At 37.6% G+C, this 24000-nt stretch overlaps 2 protein-coding genes across 2 annotated transcripts in view; both read left to right on the forward strand.

Annotated features, from left to right (window-relative positions):
- Positions 1-7220, forward strand: part of LOC140935071 (neuronal pentraxin-1-like) — a 7483-nt gene extending 263 nt beyond the window's left edge. Inside the window, exons 2-4 of the mRNA XM_073384604.1 lie at positions 1312-1397; positions 4692-4902; positions 6653-7220. Of these exons, the coding sequence (XP_073240705.1) occupies positions 1325-1397; positions 4692-4902; positions 6653-7049 (681 nt within the window). The 5' untranslated portion in view covers positions 1312-1324 and the 3' untranslated portion in view covers positions 7050-7220. The remainder of the gene's footprint in view (positions 1-1311; positions 1398-4691; positions 4903-6652) is intronic.
- Positions 7221-9661: 2441 nt separating this feature from the next.
- LOC140932758 (V-type proton ATPase subunit E-like) lies at positions 9662-23961 on the forward strand. Its single transcript, XM_073382268.1, has 9 exons — positions 9662-9783; positions 9906-9971; positions 14807-14916; positions 15906-15972; positions 17383-17472; positions 18674-18742; positions 21120-21214; positions 23065-23152; positions 23515-23961. Exons 1-9 carry the CDS (start codon positions 9751-9753, stop codon positions 23575-23577), a joined length of 681 nt encoding a protein of 226 aa, XP_073238369.1. The 5' UTR covers positions 9662-9750; the 3' UTR covers positions 23578-23961.
- Positions 23962-24000: the final 39 nt, after the last annotated feature.

Genomic DNA, 24000 nt, shown 5'->3' on the forward strand with positions numbered 1-24000 from the left:
ACAAAAAAGTGTGCTGCACGTGCAATTTGTTTTTTTGCTAATTAGATCTATTAGTCTTGAAGCCATTTTCATTGTCGTCCCCCGTTTAGCATAACAAGATTTAATTTTTTTTAGTTTACACGTATTATTAACCAGAGCTTCGCTTTTAGCCCTGGCTAAATCTATATATTAAACATAATGTGATTTAAAAAACCCGTCAGTTAGCTGGAGGAGACAAACCTGCCAATATATTGCTTGTTGTCTTCAAGCATAGTCGAGAGTTAGAGATTTGGGATTCGCGTAAGTTCGAAGTGGACTTTGATCGACACGCTGACCACTCACCCATGCTATCTTTCCAATCAAGTTTGCATTGTTCTTTTAAACGAATAATCCCATAGAGAGCTTTTATTCGGTAACCAGGACATGGCTATTTCCGACAGCATTGTTAGCAAACAGGAAAATTCAGTTGGTCGCCAAGCGAGGGAGTTATATGGTGCGTTGTGTTTAGTGGCTGTCGTAGAGACCTCAGTCAGAGTCTTCTCACAAGCGGATGTTACTTTCAAATGGCCGGCCAATCGTGCAATTTTGCATCCCAGGGCAACACTCGTACTTTGTCTCTCAAATAATCGGGCCCTCATTGTTAGTCGTTGTAACCAAGACTTTTTTTCCTGTGTGGTAAGTATATATAAAGCGTCAACATATCGTTTGCAGTCATTTACAACCTTGCACTGTACTGTGTATTGCGACTAACAGCCTGATAAAAGCTTAAACAGCTAGCTGAAAGTGAAAGGTGAGTAGAGGTTTTAAACATAATTTAGGATTGTAGGATTGTCGACCTATTTACTGTTTATTTTGAGCAGTTATTTGTCCAATCTTAACTGATCGTTTGACTAATTTTCCTAGGAATTCTTTTTATGTGAGTGCATATCATTACCGAAAACTTGAACAACTCCTGTGTTTTAATTAATTAATCGTTTCTCATCGTCCACTCGCTAAAAGCATTAAGAATCAGGACAGAAAAACCAGAAATGAAGCTTCGCTCAAATGAAAGTAAAAATTGTTTCAAACTTTTTTATTGTTCGGAGCTAGGCCTGTCGAAATTTTTTAACAGAAATAGAACGAATTATGTTGTGAAAAAATGAACCGAATTAAACAAAGTTTCTCTTGATCAGTACGGTCCGAAATAGTAAGGAAAAGGATTAATGGTTAAGAATCGTTGAAATAAAATCCACTAATTAAACGTCATTTTAGGATTTAAATCTTACAACTCTTTAGGAAGCTTAAGTAAATCTATTTTTAATCATCTACGTTTTTCTGTTTTTCATCTTGTAGCTACAGCTGCATCATGTCGTGGTCACTTCCTTTGCTCGTTGTTGGTCTTTGTTTTGCTGGACTCGTCAGCAGTTGGCCCATGGACAGTAAGTCATGTCTTAATCGTTGTCATGCGTTATTACATCTACAGTTAACTCCATCTAAGACTGACATCTTGGGACCGGTCCTGACTGTCCGTCTTATAGAGAGTCTAGGTAACGTGAGGGCCCCACTGAGAACCGCCTTGGCGAGTTGGGCTCCCTCTATAAATATTATTATTATTATTATTATTATTATTATTATTATTATTATTATTATTATTATTATTATTATTATTATTATTATTATTATTATTATTATTACGTGACACCAGTAATTTTAATGCTGAACCTATTCGCGATGAATACATGTCTGCTTAAATAAAACAGCTAAAATAAAACTTGAACATTGTAACAGAAAACTGGAACAATTTTACTCATTATGCAATCAAACGACGTTAATTACAAGCAAACGTTCACGGCTTTGTAGTCTAAAAGCGAAACAGTATACACTCAGCGATCTGGAGCAAGACTACAAAATATTAAACATTTTCGGCAATTTACTGTTATATAGAGCACCTAACGTGTAAATTTCCGTTTTGAGGTTTTTTTCACTGTATACAGCTATTTCGAAAAAGGTTGTCGGAAAAAGTGTACGCGACAATCCCAAAAGGTATTGTGGGTGGTTTTGAGTTCACTTTTCTTCACAGAAATTTGAAAGAATGGCACTTGAGGCCATGGGCATATGTTTGCGAGTGCTAAAGGAAAGCACTGACAAATAAATTTGACATCTACAATCGTCAGGAACAGTGTATTGATCATATCCCATGTTACCTTTCGGGATTGTCGCGTGCACATTTTTTCCGACAACCTTTCTCGAAATAGCTGTAAAGCAATTCCCAATTGTCCGTTGACGGTTTCAAAAGTGACCGTGGTCCGTCTTAGAGAGCTGCCGTCTAAAAGAGAGTATAGTTATAGTAAAATGACTGAAAAACGGCATGGAATTTCCGTTAACGGAGAGCTGACTGTATTTTTGAAATCACTGGTGGTCCTGAAATCCGATAGGTTGAATCACTGACTATTCTTTGCTCTAAATAACATCTGTTAGTATATACTAAAACAGTGGATAGTGTTTTTCGCGCGCTCTGATTGGCTACTCAATCAGTGAATATCTTGCACTATTCACTGATTCACCTCCAGTTCCTCCGAGCGAGCGACGCCAAACTCGCGTAGGTTGCGAGCAAAATGCTTTTCTGATTTGCTGCCGTAACAAACTAAGAAATTTCACAACTAATCAAGCAAGCTATTTCCGAAATACATGAAGAAGGTGACGAAGTTCGGTTTGGAAGTTTTAACAGGTAAAGCTTTGTCTTTTTGACTTGAATAGTTATCGAAAAAAACCGGTGAACAAGTTTTTTGTTTACAAATGCAAATTAAGCTTAAGTCTTGCGTTACTTCACTTAGTTGACTTGTTCATAAATAAGCTTAAAACTAAATTTAATCATCCTTTTTACAGAATTATTTTAAATACAAACAGAATTCACAACTCCTTTTGAAGAAACTTCCCCGCAAGAGCTAGACAAACGCCTTCAAAAGTTTTATTTGTCACTAAGAAAAAGCGACGACCGCGGCCGTTCGGTCATCGGGCGCGAAAATTGTAATCGTTGGCAACAGTAAATGAGTTAAAAATCATCATTTTGTGCTCAATTATCTCACTATTTTAGTATATACTAAAACAATTATTCACCGAAGTGGAGGTGGCTAGTATTGGATATTTACCGAGGCCGCGAAGCGGCGAGGTAAATATCCAATACATTGTTATCTATAAATTGCATCATTTTTGTTTCGGATACAAAATAGCATAGTTCTAATTCTCTACAAACAGGCTACTGGATCAGCAGTAACTAACAATGCATTTCAAAAATGCAGAAATGTTAGCTTTTGTTGTCCACGAAAATATGAAACTTGGAGACAATACCCTGAATAATGATAGGCTCTCACTTGTAAACACGAAATTTCGGACTAAAAATTAGTGAATTGTAGCCCCTATTTTGCTGCCTTACCATATATCAATACTGTAATCTTAAATCTCAAAGGTCACATAAAACGACGGTTAATCTCGGAAATTTCAAATTTAAAAAAAAAATCTATCGAGCGCTTTCAGAATTATTCGCTTATTTGTTAAAATAGACTAAAATATTCACAAAACCGCTAACAAAAGAACCTCAAAACATACTAATCAAATCCTTCTTTCTTACAAACAGTTCGGGCTATGTCCATGATCTTTCATACGTTTTTAGAGAGATTGAAACTACTATGAGGCGAAATTGCATTTGAAAAGCGCTACATTTTCTACAAATAACGGCCAAACATCCAGATTGTCCAGTTTTTAACGTTTTTCTAATTTCTTCATCCCAAAAATATCTCGATGACGCTGTTATGGATTTTGCCTAAACTTCACTACTATGGAGGCGGCCACGCGACGAAAAAGCTCCCGTGAACGGTTTTTGAAGAACAGTTCCGAGGGCCGAGAAATACGGCTGCAAGTTAAATATGTAATTGCGTCATTTCGTTGCTATGACAACTCCGGTGTCATTGTTACCTTGATAATAGAGCGGTTTTCATTTGAGTGTCGAAAAGTAATTGGTTTTGCACTTTCTACACGATGCGATTGGCTTAAAAGATTCGCGCCACCTTTTCATCCAATCAGAAGTAAAACCAAAGCCAATTGTGACGCGCTCGCATGCATTTTCCCGCGCTTTGCGTCAGCCACATGTAATTACTTCGAGTTTTGATTGGTTCAATGTATTGTCTGTGTCCTATGTGATTGGTCAGAGTAATTACTTTGGTTTTGGTTTTACGACACTCAAACGAAAACCACTCTAACAATTTTTCATCTTTATCTAATACAGCTGTGGTGGTAATTTTTCCAAATCTTCGTTAATGACGAAGTAGTTTATGCTCAAACTTGAGAGGTATTAACCCTGAAAAACACTATCGAGCCACCTTAAACAACATCGACTGTTACGAAAACGTCACTTTAAAGTTCCTCGCGCTTACTCCTTCTCGTTCAGATCGTCAAATGTTGGCAATTTTTTCCTGGAGTTGAATTCTTAAAGACAGAAAAAGAAAGTCGTTGTCTTGCGTTGACAAGAACACTCCCCCTGCCCACCCCCCTCCTAAAAAAAGAAAAAAACGTGTCCTCCACTAGACGTGAAATTTTTTGAGTTCCTTTTTACTTTGAGACACTAATATGGCAGAAGTAGCCTCATGTGACCAGATAATGTGAGATTGTCCCGGTCAGTCATACAGTCTTTTAAAACAAAAGTACTGACGTCCATGTCGTTTTTTTATAATGTACAGATTATGCTCTTCACTTTCCGAGAAAAGGAACGGCCGATTATGCCAACCTCTGGAACATGCCCAGTTTGAATGCGTCCACCGTCTGTTTCTGGATGAAATCATCCGCCTCTAATGCAGGAACACCATTTAGTTATGCCGTTCAAGGAGAGGATAACGAACTGCTTTTGTTTAATTACAAGGACTTTGACTTACGTATTGGTGGTAAAAAGAAGTGAGTTATATACCATTAATGGTGTATTTCTTTGGAAAAACTCGAGACTAATAGGAGAGGATAACGAAGTGCTTTTGATTAGCTATGATAACTTTAAGCTTCTCATTGGTGGTGAAGAGAAGTAAGTTGTATACAGTTGGTGTTTTTCCTTGGAAGAAACCGCCTGAGACTTAGGCCATCCCCTTTATTTACTGTATTTCTCCTCCTTTAACGTTGTTCCAACCGACCGACATTTTTTGCATTTTCATAAAACAGGAATGACGTTATAATACCTTTTCTGACTATAATTAATTATTTTAATCTGAAAAATGAGCATTGTAACAATATTTCCAGGCAAAGAAGTTTGGGCGGTGTATCCTTTTAGCTTTTTACGAGGGCCGACCATTTGACTTTTGAGGGGGGTATGGGTGATTTGGTTTGGGTGACATTCTTTTCCCCAAACCCCTGGAGACAGAATACTCTTCCCCAACATACAACAATGTAAAATTTTTTCAGTGTAGGATTTTTTTGCCCAGGTATTTCCTTGCAAGATTTATTTTCCTTCGAAATCAGTTAAACGCTTGGGCCCTAATATCATGACATCAAACATCATATTTTCCGCCATATTGAGTTTGTGTCGATTTGGTGACAATTTCTTGTTGATTCCCTACTCCACGTCGACGATGCTGGGATTTCAGGCTTCCTATTCTCAGACTTCTTGTGATTTATTTAGGTCTTTTTATCCCAACCTCCAGATCATGCGAAAGGTGAATTCAATAATTGTTTTATTATTTATTCGAAATAACTTACACTTTAAAAATTAACTATGGGCCGCTCGCCTGACGCCTTCTTAAGTTCACTTCAGATTTCCGTTTAACCCAGTAAATACAGCCAGAGCGTGGATTCATTACATTCATTCTTTATTTATTCAAAACAGTGCTGCCCTCGAATAAGCAAAAATTCTTTGACTGTTTGTATCAGGATTGGGACATATACCTTGAAGAGCAGCTTTTATTTTTTCCTTCTATGCCGATTTTTTACGTTTCTAAACAAAACAACGAATAGAAAGTTTGCCTATAAATTACCGTTTTTTTAAAGCAGTTCCAAATACGCACCACCCTTAAACAAGTCCACCATAAGCACCACGATGCTCTTTCTGGTAAATAGAGTAAATTCACAGTGATTCATTTTCGGGTTTCAGAAAGACTAATCAGTTAAGGGAATTCGGATCAGGATACCGGGAAATTTTTGCTTTTGGAATCTGAAATCAAGGAAATTTCCTGGGCTTTGAAATCCGGAATACAACTCAAGGAATCCGGATATCAACTAGTGATTCGAGTCCGGAATCCAAGTTCCACTGACATAAAATCAGGAATCGAGTGCCTGGAATCTGGAATCCACGGCGTGGGACCCAAAATCTTGGACAAACAAATTGTTAAGAATTGTGCACTTTCTTATCCACAGAACCCCAACCCATCCCGCGGATTTTGTGCCAGAATGATCCCACCCCTCCCCCCACCCTTGAAATGTTGTTCATTCGCGGTCAGAAATGATCTATAATTAAAAATTGCTTTTTTTCGGGGGGGGGGGGGGAGGGGAGAGTATTTTCAGTTGCCAGTGCTTTCAAGGGCTTTATCTTGAAAATAGACATGACACCGTCACTTTTTCTTAACATTTTTGTCTAAGATTGCAGAATTCTAGACCAACTTGTATCCCGTGACAAGGGGTGATACCGGTATGATCCAACACAAATTCCTCTTTTTACCAACAGGACGATTGGAGTATCAGCAAATGATGGTAAATGGCATGCTATCTGCGTGACCTGGGACAACGAAAATGGCACCTATCAGTTCTTCAAAGATGGAGCGATGGAAAAACAAGGGACAGACTTTATAAAGGGCTACACCATCAAGGCTGGGGGATCTCTGGTTCTAGGACAAGACCAAGATAATGTCGGCGGCGGCTTCAAGAGTAGTGAATGCTTCCGAGGAACCTTGACTAACGTTAATGTGTGGTCCTATGTCTTGCCAAAAAGAGCTATCATTGCTTTTTCTAAATCTTGCTCCTTTGGAATGGGGAACGTATACAAATGGTCCGATTTCAAATACGGTGTCAAAGGAAAAACCGCGGTTGAAATGCCGTCTTCTTGTTCACCGATCAACAATTGATAGGTGTTAGCAGTATGCATCAGTGTGTTTTCAGTATACTACTCAAGTATCCGAAAGCAATTTAACTTAATCAAACTTTTCTAGCCATGTGTTAACGGTGAAACGAATGATTTGTTTTAATATAGTCAGTTTTTTTGTGTAACGTGCCATGTAATAGGGCTAAGAACACATTCCCATAGTCTTAAATAAAACTTGTACCTCGCCGCGAATTTATTTTGTTTTTTATGAATTATTCATTAAGGAGATTTAGCAACGACGGCAGCGAAAACAGCAACGGTTTTTTTTTGTCAAATTAATCCAATTCGGTCAAACTAAACGTCAAACGTAGGTGAATTTTGCTGGAGTTGAATTATTGGGCACTTCAGCCAAGTTCGGAAAGAGAAGACAAATTGGTCATCACCTGTTCATGTCTTCTAAAAGAAGTCAGATCAGCTTCACGTCATGGTCGTGCAGAGATTAGAGAGATTAAAACTACAATGAGGCGAAAATGCATTTTAAAAGCGCTAGGTTTTCCACAAATAATGGCCGAACATCGAGATTGTTCAGTTTTTATGGTATTTCTAACCATAAAAACCTCATCCGAAACATCTCGATAACGCTCTTACAGATTTCGCTGAAACTTCACGAACATCGAGGCGGTTATTGGAGGTAGAAGCTCCCGTGAACGATTTTGAAAGAACCATTCCCAGCACCGAGAAATACGGTTGCAAGTAAAATTGTAATGGCGTTATTTCGTTGCTATGACAACTCCGATGTCGTTGTAACCCTGTTCATAACAAATTTCGTCTTTATCTAATATAGCTGTGGTGATAATGTCCTCAAATCTTTGTTAATGGCGACGTAGTTTATGTGCAAACTTGGGAGGTATTGACTCTGAAAAACCCTATCGAGCCACCTTAAGCCTATTTATTTAATTGGAAAATCTGGACCATTTACACAGATAAAGATATGTCTATAGGTCTTGACTTAACACTAAGTCCTATAGTAAGAGTGCAAATCTTACTGATTTCTACAAATGGAATACAAGAAGTCTTCAGAATCATTCTTCGGACATTTTGTATTTTTTGATATCTTTTATTCTAGAATTCTATGAAATGACTGTAAATTTCAACTGCGGAAATAATTTTTTTGTCCTTCCCGTCGTCGTTGCTAAAGCGTTCTCTTCATTTGATGCGCAGAGAAAACGTGGACCTGGAGAGGGGTGGTGGGGAGGAGCTGGGAGGGGGACAGATGGAAGAAAGGGAGAAGCAAGAAGAAGCATACCACACCCCTATGACTGTTCCTCGGCTATTTTGTTTTGACAAGACTAAAACAACACCCAGAGAAGGAACGCTTGATAAAACATTGAAGTGATCAGGTAGCTTTCAGAATAAAAGCAACACTTACATTGTACCTCTCGACGGAGATTAGTTAAATCACCATCAATGTTTTGTTTTCAAAAGGGAGTACAAAGTGCTAGAGAAGGTGGTCGAAAAAGAATGAAAAAAAAAGGAAACCACTGAGATGTTTAATCTGATTTACGAAAAGAAATAAAAGCTTAGCGGTCTTATTTTTCGTGTAAAAGAGACACTCTTTAACTCTGTAAGCGATAAAGTAAACTGTCTCTTAAAGGATACCCCTTTGCCTGTAGCCTCCCAAAAAGACGTTCTTAGGATTGCTTTAAGAGACGAGGAACCTTTGCCAATGTTAATGTGTGGTCCTATGTCCTGCTAAAAAAGCTACCATTGCTTTTTTAAATCTTGCTTCTTTGGAATGGGAAACGTCTAAAAATGGTCCGATTTCATCTACGGTGTCAAAGGAAAAACCACGGCTGAAATGCCGTGTTCTTGTTCTCCCGTCAATAATTCATAGGTATTAGGCTGATTAGGGTATGCAACATTGTGTATTCAGTATACTACTCAAGTAGTCTAGTCAAAAAGACATGTGCTCGAAATTAACTATTCCGCCTAGCTTTTCTAGACACGCCCGCGCGCACAAACGTCCGGAACAGGCTAGCGCGCTGCTGCGAAAGATCACTACGAGGGGGAGAGAGGAAAAGAAAACGCTTGTGAAGGCAAAACCACAACGACAAACCAGTGAGGGTACGCCGAATCTTTAGTGGACCGTAATCAATAATTCGTAGCAACCGTGACTCTGTCAGAAAGGCACCCGAGGCTCACCTCATTGACAAAGCTATAACTTTAGAACCTCATGGTATAAATAGACGTAATGAACGGATTCGTGACATTTATCTTTTAAGTAGCCTATCATTTTCTGTTTGCTATGTTTTCAAATCTCGCATACATGAAGTTCATCTTTTATCTGTATTCATTGTTCTTTTATAGCCCACGTTGAAGGTTTGTGTTGCAAACCGAAACATTGGGCAAATATAATTCACCATTTTATTTTTGTTTTCTTTTTCTATTTGCTTGCTTGCTGTCGTAAGGATCAGTTTACTGTTTTAAGTTTTAAAATTTGAAAAGAAAAACTCGCGGGGATGATCAGAAGGGGAAAGAAATTCTGCCTTGATATCTTTTACCTGGACGACTCTTTGTGCCAAATTATGGTGCTTGGCGCCTTCTAAAACGATTACATGGGGGTACACTGGGTACTAGTGCGATTATTTCCCAGAATGCACCAAAACTCAGTCTGTCTTCATCTCTCTTCTCTCCCGTACAAAACAGCCGGAATATTTCTCTCTTTTGTAAGCAAAAAAAGCAAGATGTCTATAAACGACGCTGAAGTTCAAAAACAAGTGAGTATTTGTAGTATTTTTTCTACTTTTTATTCGTTTGTTATCAGCGTTAGTTTAGCTTTACATGTGTTAAATCCACCGGTGAGAGTTCACACTGAGGGTCGACGCCGTTTCTGTTGCAGATCGAACATATGATGGCATTTATCGAACAGGAAGCCAAGGAAAAAGTAGATGAGATCGATGCCAAGGTATTTCACAAAAAAGATTTAGTGCAGTTTTCAGTTTAATGATTGTAATCGAACAATTTCCACTCCGTTTAAAGCAGTGTTTATAATTATTAGTGACGTCACTGGTCAACTGGCTGTCACCTGATCTTATTAGACGTTTAAGTAATGGTCCAGCTAAGAAGCAGGCAGAAAAACAATAGCCCGCGGCAATAGCGTCAGTTATTTTTCAGGTGCTAATTTCTCTAATCAAATTAAATCTGAATGCTCTGATTGGTCAATACAGCGATAAGCGCGAAATTTGAATTTTAAAGTTGAATTAAGATAGCTCAAGACTCATTCGAACAACTTTTTATTTCGTCTATTGCTTTGTTATGTTGAAAAATATAACATATCTAAAATTTAAAAGATTTCTATGCGCCAAACCCAAGGAAGTTAAACTGATATGAAATTACATGAAGATGAGCACAGTGTTACATCAATCAGCGACGTTGGGACCAACATTTACGTCGGCTCTCACAAAAGAAATGTCAAAACCATGATCGTAAACAGCAGCAATCCACTCTCACGTGGCGAATCTGGCGAACGCGCCAATGTCACGTGTTCATATTCGGCCACCATACAGAACAACAACAAGTACACAAAATCAAATCTAAATGTTATCTAAATGTTCTGCTTTTGGAAAAAAAGATGATGTTGCCCAGATAGAAAAAATTCCTACATGTTCGGATAATTGGGTTTCAGAAAAAGCTCTTCTACAGTTTATCTGTTTTCAAGGTTTTGATATTACTCTATAAAAATCCTTCTTACAATCTCTCTCGTCCTTGGAAAAAATAAAGGCAAGCTACAGTCATGCTCGCTAGATCTTCCGTACCAAGAGAAACTCAAACACAAGTGACAGCTATTTATGATACCTAAGCGGCTTCCGTCTCGGTATTCTCCGTCTCAGAATTCAAAGGTACAAAATGCAAACGTGTCGCAAATTTCAATTCGCTCATTTTAACTTAAGGTCCACAGCGAACTTCCATTTCGCTAGATGAAGCAGTCTAGAGAGAAAAAAAACCGAATGAGAGATGGGTAAAGATACACGGAATATGGAAGTTTCGAAAAGGGCAAACACATGAATAACGCATAATGCGCGCGGAGGTGCGAAAATCTATTGAATTCAGCTTACCTCAAGCTCAAGTGTTCTACATCTCTTCGAGAAATAAATTCATCCTTGTAAAAACAACAAATCTTTCGCTTTCTCCTTTTATGCCCAGCTGTACTCCAATTTCTAGTGCCACAATTACTCCGATCTCCTCCTGTTCCGGCCTGACAACGAAAACAACTACGCCGGGCCCAAATTTCCACATGGCGACTCGGCATGTCGAGGACGGCAGCAAACCATATTTACGAGCATTTTGATGATCACTCTGATGATACAATACAGTAAATTTGAGATAAATATTCAATAAAGAAAAAATGCGGATTTTTCACGAAGAAATTGACGAGATTTCTCCGGGTAAAAGCCAAATTTCCTAACATCTCAAGTGTCACACTAAGATGGGGTCACAACAAGGTCGCGCGTGTGTTGCACGTTTTTCCGCTCTAACTTTTGATTGGCGCATAGAACAATGCTGAAACTTGGCCGTGAGGTATAAGACAGGGGAATGGAGAAAATAAAGCTAAAAAAAGGAGTTTTTGTCACGTTTCTGACTGTTTTTTTGGCGATTTTTGGATTTCGGCCAATCAGAACGCTTGATTTAATTGAAATTAATGATTAAAAGTTAGCACCTTTTAATCACTTTTGCCGTTCGCCTGCCTACCTCTTACACGGACCATTACTTAATAAACCCTTTAAACCCCGGTATCAAAATTTAAATTCTCATTTGTTGTCCTTATACACTTCCATAGAAGTAGTGGCAGAGAGGCTTACGGTACTTTGCGAAACGAAACGAAACGAAACGGTACTTTGCGAAATGGTACTTTGCGAAATGGTACTTTGCAAAACGGTACTTTGCGAAACGGTTACAACACAATGCTTCATCACACCTTATCTAGAGTACCTAGAATTCCACTGAAAGCTGAAGATTTGTAAAGATAAACCTGGAGCAAATTTCCTCGTTAAGTCTGTTTCCTAAGAGCAGCATGTATTACCAGACGCCATCTTGGATTTAGGTGACTTGAATGTTGTGTATGAACCATTTTAGTGTCCTCTGTGTAACACGTGTAAATTTAACGGGCGCATCTTTCACACGCAAACATGTAAAAAGAGCGTTTCAGAGCGTTTTTCTTGTAAATTTGTTTCTTAGTTACTATGAGTACCATATATGAATTACAATTAAAGCAAATCAAACAAAAAAATTGATTTTGGTAATTTGCTAAATGATACTTTGCGAAATGTTTGTCTTTCTTTCGTCACGCGAGGCATTGCGTGACAAATTTTCCCGCGCCAGTCAAATTTGATCGGTAAAAGAACAACATGCTAATGGTATTGAAAAACATTGAGCTTTAGAATACTCTCCTCCGATATTAAAACTACAAGTGACATTTACAAAGCGATTGAGTTTTAAGACGACATTCAAAGGACACAGCATCATAATGTATTTAAATCATGCTTAGACGTGATAAATACCCAAAACCAGTGTCAGATCTGGATATATTTTAAAAAGACTACGTGCTGTGTACAGCTAAACATTGTTCTCTGAGATCGCGTAAACCTAAACTTTACGGAGATATTAAAAGCAGTTACTCTCACATAACAGCAGCTATGGAAAAATTATTATATTTTTGAGCAGACATATCTCATAAACGGGCTACAAATTCAACAGGAATATGCGCGAACTGAATAAATTGTCTGTTGAACAGTTTTTACTTCATTTCGCAAAGTACCATTTCGCAAAGTACCGTTTCGCAAAGTACCATTTCGCAAAGTACCATTTCGCAAAGTACCGTTTCGTTTCGTTTCATTTCGCAAAGTACCGTAAGCCTGGCAGAGATTGTTCAACTATCAATTAAATTCAGCTTATGTGATCAATTCCTTTTTAATAATGCACCTATTATTGCCACTCCCCCAGGGGGACCCCAGGCAAGGAAGGGGACTTGGTAAAAGACCCTGTGAAAGTGCTTAATTCTTCCGTTCTTGATGGTGGCACAGAGCAGTCAAAGTTAAGAAATTCCCCTTCATAAAAGGGTATGGTATTGAATGACATGGAACCGCAGTAAACTTGAGATGCCATTATAATGACCCAGCTCACTTGATTAGAAGAAGCGAGCTTATACAAGGAATAACACAAAATGAAAATGGATTTACATAACAGTACCTAAGATTATGGAGTCTGCCATTAATGTTTTCACCACGAAGAGAATGGTAATCCCACATTCATTTCTTCTGGACCACTGGTCTATATATCCCTGATTTAAGAAACCTTGAAATCAACCTCATTTCTTTCTACAAAGCCCGTGGTTTTACTTGTGGTGCAAGGATCTAGTAAGGCAAACCTCCCTCTTTTCCGACTGCCTCCAGGGTAAACTGAACTTTCATATCCCCTCTCTAGTCCCAATTCAAAGTTCATTTACATGGGGTCCCCCCCGCCCAATGGATGGCCAGTGATAGGTGCGTAATTCTCATAGAACCAATAGATATTACAAGGAGAAAATTTAAGCTGGGTCCCTCTTAGGGCTTTAAGGTTTAATGCTAAAATGAATCAGCAGTTATTGGATGAGGCTGAGTATGATGTGAAGAATTATGCAGATCTTGGAGAGTGTGATCTGCATAATTCCCAGGTTAAAAACATGCAAAAACGTGCTTACCTTGATCAGTGTTAAGTTCTGTCTTTATTTGTCTGTTTCTTAGCAAGTTCAGGGTATGAAGGGATTTTTAGTATAGCCAATATTCTTTAAATAGCAGATGTCATCTTTCCAGTTGTATTCTTGCTGTTCTTGCTATGTTTTTAGGCAGTAGTTTGGTTATTTTTTCTTCACGAAACATGGAAATGTTTGGCCATTTTCTACTACCCTACAGAACACTGTACAGTGTAGCTAAACAATGTAACCTTGTCTCCAGGGCTTCTCGCCCTTATTCCCTTTTTCTGGTGGTTACCCTGTATTATTGACATCATTTTCCGGATATCGCAATGTCTTCCAAATTTTATCAACACTAGCTGTTTATGAAGAATTAGCCATGGGATTTGAGCCATGCAGAAACTGACAAGTTTTTTAAATGATTCATAATTATTACTATTTATTTTTCAAAGATTTGCTACATGGAGCCTCTATATGGGCATTTTTATTGAAGCCCATTCAGGATCAAGAAATAATTGTTAAATATCCATAAGTTAAAGAAATTGTCAATGGGTACAGTACTTGGACTAAGTTATTAGCTGACATTAACACAAAAAAAGCCATCTGATCAAAAGAAGGAGTTGTAAGAGCGCTTATGACCGACAGGTAGTGAAAATAAAAAATTGGAGTCATAAGCAGAGTCATAAGTAGAACTTTTCCATTTCTTCTGACTCTGCTTACAACAATGTCGCTTACATTCTGCTTAGGATCTAAGAAAAACCCGATCTTCCGAGTCACAGTAGCAGAAGCGGAAGGATAAACCAATCACAATGTACATTTCCATGCTTTGTGATTGGTTTAGTTCTTCCACTTCTGCTGGTGACATCTTACAACAAAGACTTGGTTGTCTTCACGTGGCTGTAAATGACGGTGTTGTAAGCAGAATCAGAGCATTGTTTTCACTAGACCACAAAGTTCTACACTTCCCATTACGACTCCTACTCTGACTCCGTCGCTAGTGAAAACCAGCCTTAAGAATGGGAATGAGTAGAAAAAGACCCTAATGTTGAATAAAGGATTTGTACCTATTCCAGGCTGAAGAGGAATTCAACATTGAGAAAGGACGGCTTGTGCAACAAGAACGACTCAAAATTATGAATTTTTTTGAGAAGAAAGAAAAGCAAGTAGAGCTACAAAAGAAAATGTAAGTGTATTGAACTGCCAATGGGTTAAGGATGCACTTACCTGATTTTAAATGAAGCTAACCTTACCTTACCTTACCTCTTTGCACTCCATCATGCAGAGGGCATCAAAACTAAAAAACTAATATCATTCTCTCTTATAAACTTTCTAAGAACAAAGACATTTGTCACTCCTTTAAGGTCCTAAGTGCAGTTTATGTACATGTTGTAGTTAATTTTTTATCTCAGGTTTATTTTTGTTTTCTTTTGTTTAGGGGTATGTTAATGTATGCTAATAAAGTTGAAAAAAACAAGAAAAATAATAATTACCTGAGATAAAAATTAACTACAACATATTCACTGTAGTGTAAATTGTGCATAAAAAGTTTTTAGTGTTCCTTTTTCATTGGCTGGGGAAAAGATGTAATTTAGAGCAAAAAATGGTGCGATTTGGGAGTAAATCACACTGCTGAGAGCCAATCAGATTGCACAGATCGCCACTGATTTCAAAGTGAATGTAATAAAGTTCATAATTTTCTTGTTAGGTCCATACACTCATGTAATTACTGTAGTCTTAATTAGAAAGATATGAGCAGTTTGCTATAGTACATTTGGTGTTTGTCCTTGTTTTTGTTGTGAACATATTGATTTTCTACTTTACAGAAATTGAAGCTAAAGCATTTGCAACATGTAGCTATTATTTTTCCGGGTGCACTACTTTTTGAACCATGATCCCTGTTAAAATTGAACCTGGCAGCTGGTTCTCTGAAAAAAAATGGTCATTCACTAGAGTACTTGAGTAAGTTTTCCATTTGCACATCTCCCAAAGTACATCTTGTTTGCCAAGAATTTCTCCTGGGTATTACAGTTTTTCCATTGGAGAGAAAAATGAAGAGAAAGCCTATGTAAAATTTTGGGGGCAAACAAGATGTACTATCAGAGATGTGCAGATGATGATAGGTACATATGCAGGTGTATGTGTGATATTAATGAATTATGAATTAATTTGTAGTCAAAGGTCAAATCAACTGAATCAGTCTAGACTGAAGACCCTCAAGGCCATGGATGACCATATTAAGGTACCTTAAAAAAGTGAATAATTTCTGCTTTACAGCCTAAAAGTATAGAAATAATTTGCATGACAAACTAGACGAATAAAATAGACCATTACTATGAGTCAAATTTGGAAACTTTTTGTGGCCTTGCTTTTTTGAGAGTTTTTAATGAGTCATAATAAGAACATTATTAGCCCCGAATGTTCTTGAAAGGCAGAGATCACTATGATTGGTCAGAATAAGTTCAAGTAATAATTATTACTTCTATTGTAGTATGTGCCCTTGCCATGTACTTTCTTGTCAGATACACAGTGTTTTTGTTACCTCTGTGTCCTGCGTCCCTGAAAGATGCAAAATAATTCATGACGTGCATCCCGTAAGACGCAAAAGTTGATCGATCTGAACATGTGTTGTTTTACTATCCTCTTTGTGTGATTTCTGTGGCTTTTATTGTGGCTGTTGTTGAACAATGCATGTTTATTTTAGTCTTTTTTGTACTTTAAATAGGAGGACTATTATTTTAATTTCAGTAAAATGTAATTAAGAGTTTTGGAGTCTGTCTTCAGATTAACTGCCTCGTTACATGAAGACCCAAGCATTTTTAATTTAGGACTCGTTTTTTTGGACTGGGACTCATTGGTTCTGGACTTGGACTCATGATTTTTCACAAGATGAGTCCCAGGACTTACCATTTGATAACTATTTGTAAAAAAATCATTGGATGTACACTGCGTTATGGTTTACGTCACGAGCAGACATATACAGGTATCATGGGTAATTTCAAAGAGGAGTTTTTGAAAAAGTACTTGTTCCTCTTGAATTGTTCAAAAGGACAGTAATTATTACACGATGATGTCATTTTAACACAACTACCAGAATCCTTCAGTTTTTTCTTTCTTTGTTTAAATTAGGTCTATTGTACTTTTTAAGCCTCAGCAGGATTGAGAAATTTACATAAGGAAGAAAAGATGAAATGAATTCTGGTTGCTGTAGTCAAATGTTGTCATCATGAAAGTGACCTATTGTGTTGAAATCTCTATGATTACTTTAGGATTACTGCTAGCCACCATTGTTTCTCTTTCATTGAAATCAAGTGTTACTTCTATTAATAAAAACTGAATCATTGGGTAATGCAATTCTAGAGCTCTGATTGGCTTATATGTATCAGCCGCCATGGTAAATGAGCCATTATACAATGCTCTCCAAATATGGTAACTGTACGTGTCTGCTCAAAATTAAAAACAAGCTGAAAATCGGTTGTTTTTACAAATAAAGTCGGGAAGAATTCTCGATATTTTGTGGACGTTTTTAATAAAACATAATTATTCCAGTCGCGCTTGTTGGACATGAGATGATTATAGCCAACTTATATCCAATGCGCACTCATGGAGTAATTGTTAATTAGTCTTATTATTATTTTCTTTTTGTTGGCAGGGTATACTAGATGAAGCCGTCCAACAGCTCGGTAGGGTAACACAGGACAACTCTCGTTATGAGCAAGTTCTAAAGGGACTTATTACACAGGTTAGAAACGTTTATTCATACCACTAGGTACATGTAGCTTAAATAGAATAATGTTTCTCATGCAAGACCTTTTTGCTTTGTGGTAAACAGATTTGGTTGCTTTTTGTGTTTCCCTACTAGCAGAGATCAGTAGAAAATCACCTTTGTATTTGTATTTGTATTTTATTTTTACTCTATCCCATAGATAATACATTAGTTGTACAATATCAATTAGTACAAGGTTGATTAAACTACGTGTACATAATAAAAAAAATTATTATTAAATCACCTTTCTGACCACTGCATTAAAACCTTACCCATTCTTAAACTCATGCATTTCAGTACAATCCACCCACATTCACAATCATTCTCTTGGAAAACTCCACACAACACTTCCAGCTAGTCACAGTAGGTGACATGTCAATCAAGGTTTAAGTCTCCAATGTACATTCCTTAATTCAAATATCCTACATTCCAGTGTAACGGAATACAAACACAATGATAAACCGTAATAAGGGTCTGCATGTAATTTGCAGTGCGTTATGCTAATTGCTGGATTCCCACAAGGTCTCCCACGGCGAAAGAAAAAATGAAGGAAGAAGACAGACTTTCTGTCGCCACCAAACAAATTTTTTATTTAAAAATGACCTGATTTTCAAAACTGGTTTCATTTTATGTGTAATGCATATGCCCTTTTGAGAATGTACACTGGACAATTCTGAACCCACAGTTGTTATGGCCTCCATGAGTTCCACAAGTTTAAAAAGTTGCACAGTTCAATCTGGAGACAAAATCATCCATTTTTAAGCTTATCAAGAAAAAATGGAAATGGCATCCGAGCAAAGGAAAGTCATTCTTCATTTCCTAAGAGGATTTGATCTATTTGCATGTCTTATGACAGGCTGCAGGAAATCTTTAATTTACCAAATAGCTGTACTAGTAGCTGAAGAATTGTCTTCTTTTAGTTATGGCATATGTGACCAAAACTTCACTGGTTTTTGTCAATTATGGAAACACCACATGCTTGATAGGAAACCCATCAGTTGCCCTCCTTCTCTAATTTTCAGTTATCTTGTAATGAGAGACCTCTGTGAGCAAATGCTTGTGCATGTATGAATGACTTTGTCTGTGATGACAACAGATGCTGAAACTCCAACTGGTCTTAAATGAAGGGACTAATTTCCTCATCTGTAGGCCAGTCTAAGCTGTCTTTCCTTGACAGGGTCTGTTTCAGCTACTGGAGACATCAGTCACTATAAGATGCCGTCAGCAAGATCTTAATGTTGTGAAGGTAGGCATTTCTATTGGCCTTTACCTTAGAAAGGTAATATTTACTTTGGTCATCACTTGGGCATCTCAACTACTCAGAAACACCGGCCATGTGCATCACACTGCCAAGGAAACTAATAGTCAACAGCAATAATATGACTGTGTTATTGATACAGGTGCATTGAGCTATGACTAACTTTTTGTCATAACTTTTTTTTTGTTTTAACACAATGGCTACAAAAACTTGAAAAGAACAACAGATATCATTTGCCAATAACTTGAAATAAGGGACTGGTCAAAAAGTATTGGGGGGGTGGGCCGGAGCATTTGGAAATGTGGTTGATAAAAAACACATGGCCCACCCCCTCATTCGGCACAAAAATGACTAACCCACCCCTAAAGCAAGGTTGGAAATTGCTTGACCCACCCCCTAGTTAAAACATGGATGTTTGGTTTCCTCTTAATAATCCAATAAAACCTTGTTCTGTGCTTGACAAAATTAATTTTTTTTGTTGTTGATACACTGCTACAACCAATATCAAAATCGCAGAAATCATACCTTTCACTGAAAAGACAAATGTGAAAAACCAAACAGTTCTTGTTTCGATGGACGTTATGGGTCTTGACACAAATATACAGCAAAAGGAGGGTATATTGAAACTGTCTATTGCAAAGCATATGAAAATTTCTACAAAGACAACCCATTCGTACACATTACTTGCAGGAAATGCTTAGATTAATCCTCAAAGAAAATTTCTTCCATTTCAATAGAAAGCACTACCCACAAAACCATAGAACTGCTATGAGCACAAAGACAGCAGTTTTGATTCCTAATTGCCAATATTTTCATGACATATATTGAACAACAACTCTAAGCAAAACTGTCTTTAGAACAACAGTTTGGAAATGCTACATACACCATATCTTTTCCCTATGGGACATGACTAACCCAGACATCAAAGCCTTCATTGAACAAGCAAACTTACATCACCCAACTACTACTACCAATTCACGGCAGAAACATTTGACACTGAGAGTGCGTTTTTAGACACAGTTGTATACAAAGGCACAAGATTCAAGGAAAAACCTATCCTTGATGCAAAGACACATTTTAAACAAACAGAAACCTTCTTGCACACACATTTCACCTTGTGTCACCCTCCAAATGTTAAAAAAGGATTTGTCAAAGGAGCAGCCTTGAGAATCCTACGAAAAAAACTCCTCCGAAACAACCTTTGAGGAAAATAATTCAAATTTAAAACAAAAAACGCTTGATGGATGGAGGGTACCCACAATCTTTGATAGAAAACCTACAATAAATAAAATTCACAAAAGGGAGTCTAAACTCCTAAAACAAAACAACAAGGAGGAAAAAGAAATATTGCCATTCGTGACACAGTACCAGCCCTCAGTGTCTACTATACAGGAAGCTTGAATGAAAAAATGGAATCTTATACAAAACCAACTATAACTTCAAAAAAATTTTAAAGAACCATCAATCATTTCCTTACAAAAATGGAAAATCATTAACAGACATGCTCGTTATTGCCCAAAAAAAAGGTTAACAGAGGGTTCCATGCCCGTATAGATGTGCGGCCTGTCACCCTTTGTATTTTCTTGCACAACATGTTTGTCAGTATTTTAGCAATAATTGCAGCTGGCTGTGTTTTATATAACAAGTGTAGTCAACTGTCTCGTTAGTAGTTAGTGCCTATCTATGTAATAAAATAGGGTGACCCACCCCCTAAGGGTAGCTGAAAATTGCACGACCCACCCCTTGCACAAGGCTCAAAACCTCATGACCCACCCCCTCTCTGCTCCGGCCCACCCCCCCCCCTATACTTTTTGACCAGTCCCTAAGCTGTTTTTGTTATTTTTTTACAAAATTAGTCATTTTATCTTTACTGCCGCTGGTAAGTTTTATTCTTCTTCTTCACCTTCACTGTCAGTCTCAAATTCATTGTTGCCAACCTCCTCTGCATCTTTATTTTTGCCTGGGATTTAGCTACTTTCAGTATTATCAGGGTGTCCATTATAGCAGAGTGTCCACAAGTTGTGAGTTGATGGTAAATAATGCAGCAAATGCAAATGCAGATGTGCAATATTTGAAGATGACTGAAACAGACGGCAGATTTTTTGCAGGGTTTTGAAAACTGTTCATCCCACATGTAATTGTTTTTCAAAGGCTATCTTTGGCAAATTGTAATGCTTGGTACAGGTTGGGAACATAATATCTGATTGTTGCAAAGCTGTGATTTTGACAATGAGATACATTGGTTATTAGCATGCCTGGTAATCAGAAATACCAAACAAAATTGACCAATTAATCATTGTGATTCAGGCTGTTAAAAGTGTGAAGAAAATAACAGTGTAAAATATCAATATCATTGTTTGTGTAGAAAGCAAAAGAAGTTGCAGTAGAAGAATACAAGAAAGCCACAAAGAAAACCACGGAAGTTACAGTTGATGAGCAGTCGTTCTTGCCATCTGATTGGTAAGGATTCCTTAGTTTTGATTGGTTAGAGTGCTTTGTATGTACAGAATCAACTGTATGGCAGATTTGCTCTAATATGTAAGAACCCAACCTTGTCTCCAGGGTCTTCTCTTACTTAGCAAGGAGGGAACCTGGGAACAAGATTGGTAAGACCCAGATGAAAAAAAATGATTTTGCATTTTACTTTAAGTGTTTAAAAATATCTTTGAGGATGGTAATGTTAAGATATTTTGTTAAAATATTAATAAAATATAAACTGTTTAAAACAGGGAATAAAATTTAGGTGCTACTGCAGCCAAAGGGGCTTGGACCAAGCAGAGTCTCTGTGTAAAGTGATGCTGTACCTTTAAATGTAGGTTAAAAATGCCATCTTTCATGGAAGAAAAAAATGTAATTTTGTCATCCAAGAAAGGTGGATGAGCATTTGAAAAGTTTGGTGCCCTGTGGCACCCTCAAAGTTGTGCAAAGTACTCGTGCTTTACTCAGAGCCAGGTGCCGGCTGTTTTCACTGGCTGAAAAAGGGCTTACCCCTGGCTCAGATTACTCTGAAAAACAAAATCAAGTGTTAATTTTGAAGGGGCAATTGACTAGAAAAGCCGGCTAGACTGATAGCTTGTTCTCGATTTTATATTTGTTATACATGTTATGATGTAGTTAAATTTTGGAACGCATGTTGTCGGTCAGTAGGCTAGAAGCTTTGACAGAAATAGAGTATTCAATACCATTCATTCATATCGGCAGTTCGAGAGCATTTCTTTTCATTTATGTGGGAAAACAAAGCGAAAACAATGAAGCATTAAACAGTGAATAACAAAAACGAGCTTTCAAACTAGCCAACACTTTTACGTTAACGCATAAAACGTGCGCGTGTTTTACGTGTGCGTTGGTCGCTTATCTCTGAGCTATACGGTACATGCGTGGGTTAGAGTTAACTAGGGGTCCTAGGGTGAATCGCTGGGACGAAAAGAGCAGTTTTACAAACCTGAAGTAGGGAAGGCTGTTTACGCCTCCCTTCCATGTCAAGAAATGTGGCCTTAAAGGGGCGACTAACCACCAATATAATCAATCCCTCTTTGGTCCCTGTAAAAATATCAATGACTGATGAAGGAAAAGCAGCTTTTAATAGTTTTTTAGGGGGGTGAATGTCGCACCTCAATTATTGAAGTCTTAATGGATGGCCTGTATAATATGCGCTGGTGGGGTGGGCTTTGCTAGCAGCTGCCAGTCTAATCTTCTTTACTCACGTATAACAAGTTGGATGTGTTTTCATATTAGCTTTAACCATTGAGAGTATAATACAAGTGGAATGTGTTGTGATAGTATGCACCAATAAAAGTCAACCCTACCGATATGTCGCCACAGGTAACCCAGGCTCACTATTTGTGTCAAGTACGGGTTCATATAACGTGAGTAAAGACAAGATATGGGGCGAAGTTTAGGTCTGGAAATTTGCTAGAATATGGAAATAAAAATCGATGAAACTTACATTTTGGCGAGTTGTTGTTGTCCTTAATATGCACTCAAACTTTCTGGAAAAATGCTGGAAAAATGGTCTCCTTCATCGTTCCAATATGGTATAGCCACTATACTGTGTAGGGAAGATGGGGACTATTTTTCTCGAAACTTCGTGTGCATATTAAGGACAACACCAACTCGCCACATGGTATCCTGTGGTGTCGCAAGTGTGGTGTGTTGTCATAGCAGCACTGGTCAGAGTCTATATTACACACGTATCACAATTTTATGAAGTTTATGGCGCACATTTTTTCCAAGTAATGATCTTTTTCTTTACATTCTTTAAAGATGGTTTTGGCTGGTGAGTGTTATTTGTCTATGTCCATTCTATTTAGTGCTGGGGGCGTTGAACTGCTTGCCAAACAAGGCCGGATTAAAGTGGTGAACACGCTAGAGAGCCGATTGGAAATGATGAGTAGACAGGTATGTAGGTTATGATTGGCTTTTCGAAAGACGTTTTGCCGTCAGGAGATGCTGTTTTTCAACTATTCTTTGCATTCGTATGCCTTTTTATGTACATATATGTTGTAGTTAATGTTTTCATAATGTATGCTAATGAAGTTAAAACAAAGGAAAAATATAAATTACCTGCGATAAAAAAAATTAATTACAACATATATGAAATACGTGTGCTTGTTTTTGGGTTGGGAAAACTTAAGAAATCAGTGAAAAATGATAATACCTTGTCACGGATCTCAACAGTAAAAATTTTATCTCATCTCAAGCATCATCTGATTACAAAACAAAAAAGAATAATTTAGACTCTGTTTTCATTGCATTTGCAGATGATGCCCGAAATTAGAGAAACATTATTTGGAGTTAATACACGAAGAGTGTTCACAGACTGATGTAACCGTGACATGTCCTGCAGTTTTCCTTCTTCTGCTCTTTCCTAAATTTATGTCTGCTTTCTCCTATCAATTAAGTATATTGCTTTTTGGTCCGGGGGGATGGGAGGAGAGAGATGGTCGTAAAGGATTTAAACATAGGCGTGTTTTATGTTACGAGCAGAATGATTTCCAAAGCGCAGAGATCAATCTTTGATCACAAACACCTTTGGTCTGAAGCCATTTACTCCAAATCGATAGAAATTGACTGTAATTTGATGGAAATATGATGTACAAATGCTTGTCTTTTCTTTAGTGTTGCGGAATGAAAGGGCTGCTTTCAAGAACTGTATTCACAAAAATTATGAGGTGCATGAATAAATTAAAGAATGAAACTCTCAATAAGCAGCATCATCGTCCTTAATTCGCGCCCCTTTGTCTCGA

This window comes from Porites lutea, chromosome 4 (assembly GCF_958299795.1).
Source record: "Porites lutea chromosome 4, jaPorLute2.1, whole genome shotgun sequence".
Classification (NCBI taxonomy): domain Eukaryota; kingdom Metazoa; phylum Cnidaria; class Anthozoa; order Scleractinia; family Poritidae; genus Porites; species Porites lutea.